A 6000-nucleotide genomic window follows, 5' to 3' on the forward strand; every position below is an offset into this window, starting at 1 on the left:
GCGGTACACCGCCCCCACCCCCCAGCCAAGGGGAGGGGCATTCCTTCCGCCCCGCGACCCCTCAGAAGCTCCCTGCACTTCCCCGGCTTTCTCGCAGCCAGAAAGGCGCATTGACAGAGCCCCGGCTCCGGAACCACGCCGTCCCCGGGCCGGGCCGTTCCCCTCCGGGACCCTGCCAGCCAAGAGCTCTGCTCCCTGCCTTGGTCGGGACCAGAGCTGCGCCGGCTCTTCACAGTTCCCCAGGGGACGATCCCGGCAGGGCGTCCCCCGGCCCCTGGAACCTACCGTCCTTGGCAGGACGTGGGGCTGCTGCTCGGAAGCCAAGCCCGGGCGGCCCCCTACCTGTGCGCCTCGACCCCTCGGCCGCCAGCGCGGCCCGAGAGCCCTCACCGCTGCCTCTGGAGCCGCACGGACTCGGCGCCCCCCCGGGCACGGGCGGCCTGTCCTCCGCGGCCGGCACTCGGTCAGCCCGCAGCCGGCTCCCTCTCCCCCGCGCGCCCGAGGGCAGGAAGGGGTGGAGTAGGGTCCCGCCGGTCCCCCCCCACCACAGGGCGCCCCAACCTAGCCTCAGGGCCCACAGCGGCGCGCTCAGCACCCCGCGCCGCCCGAGCGTCCCCGGACGCGAGCCCCGGCGCCGCCTCGCCCTGGCTTCCCCGGACCCGCTGGAGCTGGCTGCGCGCTCCCTAGGGCTTTCCCGGCCCTCGGTCTCCACGCTGGGTGCACCGGCAGCCGCCGAGTGCGCCCGGGCTCCCCACCCCCGGCCCGAAAAATCCGGGCGAGCCGCGGGGCGCCCCCTGCGCGACCAACCCGGCCCCGAAGTTGGCCAACTTGGCCCCGGGCGGGGCGCGCGGAGTTTGCCCAAGTCGGGCTGGACGCTGCCTGGGGAGGGGGCGGCGGGGCGCGCGGGGCGGGACCGGCCGGCTGGGGTCGCGGCGCCAGGGGGACCCGGCCGCACCTACCTGGGGGGTCGGCGGCGGCGGCGGCGAGCCGGGCGTTCGCGGGCGGCGGCGGCGGCAGCAGCAGCAGCAGCAGCAGCAGCGTGGGGCAGAGCAGGCGGCGAGCGGCTCCCGCCGGCGGATCCATGGCAGCCCGACCGCAGCCGGGGCCCCGCACTCGCAGCCGGCGCGAAAGTTCCCCGCGCGCCGCCCAGCCCACATCTGGGGGCAGCTGGAGCCGCCCGCAGCTGCAGCACCGCAGGGCGCGGGGCGGAGGAGGCGAGGCACGGCAGGGAGGGCGGGGAGCGCGGAGGGAAGGCGGGGAGAGCGAAGCGGCGAGCGAGCGAGCGAGCGAGCGCGCGAGGGAGGCGGGAGGGCGGGCGACGGCGCGGAGGGGGAGGGCGGCGGCGGGCGCCTCAGCCTGCGGTGACCCGGCGCTTCTTGGCGCGGCCGCCGCCGCGGTGCCGGGCTCGCGGCGGAGCAGAGACGCCCCGAGGCGGCGGCCGAGAAGCGCCGCGGGCCGGGGCAGCCAGGGAACCCCGCCGCCCGCCACGCTGGGCGCTCCCGGTGCCCTCAAGGCGCACGGGAGCTCCAGGGAGAGGCGGCGGCCGGCGCATCCCCACCCAGAGCGCCGTGGGGCGCGCGGGCCGTGCACCCTGTCTCTGCGGGACAGGGCGCGGGCGTGGAGGTGGGGGTGGGGGTGGGGGCCCGCAAGGCCGACTGATGCTGTCGTGGGAGGGGTGAGCTTCCCCGAGCTACCCCAAGACCAACTTTTGCCGGTCCCGAGAGAGCCAGGGTTCCGTCAGCCTCCAGCGGCTCTCTGCCTCCCTGCCCTCCGTGGGCCCCTGAGCAAGGCCTCCCACGCAGACACCGTGGGGTTCCTATCTACCAGCCCACCTGGGCATCCCAGCCTCCTAGCCGTGTCGCTCCCACTCCGCCTTTTCCAACTGAGCATCAGCCAAGGGCCTCGGCTCAGGCAGGGGCAGGTCTGCTGCCGGGGCCCCTAGCCAGCTGGAGTCCCTTGCCCTGCGAGCCCCTCCCAGGAGCATCTCGGCCTCACTTCCCCTTTGGTCTTCTCCTGCACCCTGCCCTAGGCCTGTGGGGCCAGGGCCTTGGCCTTGGCCTTGGCCCTGGCCCGGGCCAGAGGACCTAGAGATGACTCAGGCCCCTCCCTGCTGGCCAGGAGGGCCCAGTCTTTCGGGGAAACACATGACTTGCACAACTCATTCTAGCTGTGACTTCTGGGGCCTGGGTGTGAGGCAAGGCAACTTGAGGGCGCTGTCACTGGGAATTGTCCCTCTTCCTCTCTCTCTCCCTCTCTCACCTGAGAGTGTCTGAGGCTAGATCTGGCCCTCAGGCATGGTGGACATTTGTTGTCAACATTGAAAAACGGTGAGATGTCACATTAAAAAAAAAATAGATTTCTGACTCTTCTTGTGAGACGGGAAGGTGTGACCATCGAGGGCTCGAATTCTTACTTAGCAAATGGGGCATGGAGCATGCGGGTTGCTGCAGGTCCCTTCCCCGCCCCCACCCCACCCTCACTGTAGGCACCCACCCTTGTTAACCTCTGCTGGTAACAGGTTGGAACTGGAATCCCAGCGCATCAGAAGAGCCATGACTCCTGAGCCGGCATCCAGGAGGACTGCCTGTAAGAAGTGGCATTTGTCGACTTGAAGGCAGAGGGGCACCAAGCAGCCCAGAGTTGGGTCCAGCAAGGTGCTGTCCTGGAACCTGGGGATGCATCCCTTCTGTGAATACCCCTGCTGTCATCTCCCTGCAGTGTCCCCTACTTCGGGGCTCACTTTGAACTGCCTCACTCCCTCTCCTGCTGCGTCCAGCCACCCCCGACACCATTTCTTAATGATTGACTTCAGTGTCCACCATAAAATGGAGAAGCCAGTATCGCACCCTAAATCAAAGACATTTGCCAAAAATAAAGAAAACGGAGAAGAAAAAGAAATGTTATCCACTTGTAGCTACTACTGCCTGCGAAGGCACTGCGGCTGACTGATTAGCAAGTGTTCCGAAGGTGTTAAGACAGACCAGCGCGAAACAGAAGGACGAGAGGAGCATGGAAAACGAGTAACTTTCCTGCTGTGTGAGTCCGTGATGCTCCACGGAACTGAAACATCTTGCACACTCTGGGATGTTTTTTTGGAAAGGGAGTGCATCTCTCTGACACTCCTGAGTCACCCCAGGCAGCTGTTCCTTTGCATATCACATCTGGCCTCCAGAGACTCCCATCCAGACCGAACGGTGAGCCCTCGGCCTCCGCAGGCATGAATGACAGACAGACCACCATCCTCGCACTCCCCAAAGTGACCCCCAACAAGGCTGAGTGGGTGAGGCACATATGCAACCAGACATACGGTTACCCCATGGAGCTGGGGGCGGGGAGGGAGGGGCTGGAAGACACCTTGCAGCTTCCTCAGCATCTGTTCTCTGCTCAGATAAATCAATAAAACAGGAGCCGGCACTGTGGCATAGCAGGTAAAGTCACCGTCTGCAGCGCCAGCATCCCATAAGGACACCAATTCAAGTCCCGGCTGCTGCACTTCCGGTCCAGCTCTGCTATGGCCTGGGAAAGCAGTAGAAGATGGCCCAAGTGCCTGGGCCCCTGCACCCACATGGGAGACCTGGAAGAAGCTCCTGGCTCCTGGCCTTGGATCAGCCCAGCTTCGGGCATTATGGTCATTTGGGGAGTGAACCAGCAGATGGAAGACCTCTCTCTCTCTCTCACTCTCGCTCTTGCTCTCACTCTCTGTAAATCTGCCTTTCAAATAAGTAAGCAAATAAAAACAGCTCCCTCCTGCTTCAGACCTCACGAGTTCCCATCTTTCCTCTTCCTCTTCTGGAAAATGCCCCCAGCACACCCTGGCCTCTGCTCTGCCTCTGCACCTCCCTCCCCTCCTCCAGGCCAGTGGCAGGGTGCACGTCCCCAGGATCCTCGGCTCCAGACCACTCACTCACTCACTGTCGGTCTCCCAGACAAAAGCTGTGTCGTGCGTGCAGTGTGTGTTTTGTTTCGTTTGATTTGAGAGACAGAGACATCTCTCATCCACTGGTCCACACCCCAAATGCCCACAGTGGCTGGAGCCAGGAGAGGGAAACTCAAGCTGGGTCTCCTGCACAGGTGACGGGAGTCTGATTATTAAGTCACCACTGCTGTGTCTGGAGTCTGCGTTCCCAGGAAGGAGTCAGGAGCCAGAGCTGGGAATGAAACCCAGACATTCTTTTTATTTTTTTTTTCTTTTTAAAGATTTATTCATTTGAAAGGCAGAGAATTACAGAGAGGCAGAGAGAGAGAAAGAGAGGGAGAAAGGTTTGCCATCCGCTGGTTCACTCCCCAAATGGCCACAACGGCTGGAGCTGTGCCAATCCAAATCCAGGAGCCAGGAGTTTCTTCCAGGTCTCCCAGGTGGGTGCAGGGACCCAAGCACTTGGGCCATCTTATGCTTTCCCAGGCCATAGCAGAGAGCTGGATCAGAAGTGGAGCAGCCGGACCTTGAACCACAACCACATGGGATACCCACACTGCAGCAACACTGCTGCGGCTTTACCCACTATGCCACAGTGTCAGCCACTCCCTAGACATTCTTAACGGGGGGTCTTAGCCACAAGACCAAATGCCTGTCCCACCCCACTCCTATGTGTTTTTATTTGAACTTGAGCATCTTCAGGGCTTACCCGCACTCTCCACTTGACACAGTCCCCACCACTCCCTATTGTACCGCACCTGCTCTTGCTCATCACTTTTACCAGACTGCTCCCTGAAGGCATTGGAGCCACAGCTCTGATCTAGAACAGTGCGATGCTCGAGGAAGGGGGAGGATGAGGACAATTTAAGACAAGGACGAGGCTTCTAGACTCAAGGCCCTAAGCCTGCCCATGGATGCGGTGTGCACAGAGAGATGGGGCCACTTCCTGGTCATCTTGAGTGTCACAAGTCGCCCACCCATGCCTCAGAGACAGGATTGAAGAAGGGGGACCCGCCTTGTGCCAGCTGCCACTGTCACTGTGCAGGGCCCTGTGCTCTCTGTGTGGCTCGGGGTCTCTGCCTGGCCCTTGCCCTCCCGGACACACATGGCAGCAGATGCCATTAGGATCAGGAGCCTATGGAGAGCCGTCTCTGGCCCCTGTGTCCACATGGAAACCAGCCCCTCAGAAGGTCTCCTACCCTTGTGACAAGGTCACCTTCCTTGGCAGGAGCTGCCAAGCAGATGGAGACAGTGAGGACAGGGAGCCCCAAGACCCAGGCGCCTGAAGCCCCACTGCAGAGAGACCTGGCTGGGCACACCAAGCAGGAGAGGCTGCTGATGCTGGGGTGGGGGTGGGGGGGCTGGACGCCAGCAGCCCTGTTCAGCTCCACGGCTGGCACACAGCAGGTGCAGTGGCCCCGTCAGAGGCACTAGCAGGGTTCTGGCCAGCAGTGGCCTTGGTAAGCAATCTGTCAAGGGAATGCTGATCACACAGAATGTGCTGGCCAGGTGGCCTTCAGGGGTGTCCTTCCAGCTCCTTCTTGAGCTTCCCCCGCACCTCGCCCACCACGCACGTGCCCTGACTGGGAGCTGTAGTGGGCAAAAGACAAAAACGGGGTGCTGTTTAGGAAGCAGTGTTTCTCACTGCTGTGTTCCACACCGGGCCAGTTCTGCCTGCAAGAGAGATGGAGTCTTTAGGGACCAGGTTGTAGCAGAGCTGGTAAAGCTGCCTCCTGCGATGCTGGCATCCCACACGGGCGCCTATCTTTCCCATCCAGCTCCCTGCTAATGGCCTGGGGAAAGTAGCAAACGATGGCCTGAGTGTTTGGGCCTCTGCCACCCATGTGGGAGACCCAGATGAAGCTTTCCTGGCTCCTGGCATTGGCCTGGCCTGGCTGTTGCGGCCACCTGGGGAGTAAACCAGCTGGTGGAAGATTCTCTCCCTCTCTCTCTCTCTCTGACTTTCAAATAGATAAATATTTTAAAAATACAGATGGAGTCCTTAAAGTTTGGAGACTTGGGGATCCAGGCTCAGTCAACACTTGTGTGGAGAAACAAGATGGAGGCTCAGGCTCAACCTAAGC

General features: G+C 62.5%; 1 protein-coding gene across 3 annotated transcripts in view; it reads right to left on the reverse strand.

Moving 5' to 3' along the window:
• The window catches only part of ADAMTS2 (ADAM metallopeptidase with thrombospondin type 1 motif 2), a 234129-nt gene extending 232224 nt beyond the window's left edge, over positions 1-1905 (reverse strand). For 2 of the 3 annotated variants that reach the window (XM_062188544.1, XM_062188543.1), the window contains exon 1: positions 960-1098. In XM_062188544.1, the coding sequence (XP_062044528.1) occupies positions 960-1083 (124 nt within the window). In that variant the 5' untranslated portion in view covers positions 1084-1098. Of the gene's footprint in view, positions 1-959; positions 1099-1832 lie in introns of those variants that run through there. The other variant, XM_062188545.1, reaches the window with a different exon arrangement.
• Positions 1906-6000: the final 4095 nt, after the last annotated feature.

Source organism: Lepus europaeus, chromosome 4 (assembly GCF_033115175.1).
Source record: "Lepus europaeus isolate LE1 chromosome 4, mLepTim1.pri, whole genome shotgun sequence".
NCBI classification, from domain to species: domain Eukaryota; kingdom Metazoa; phylum Chordata; class Mammalia; order Lagomorpha; family Leporidae; genus Lepus; species Lepus europaeus.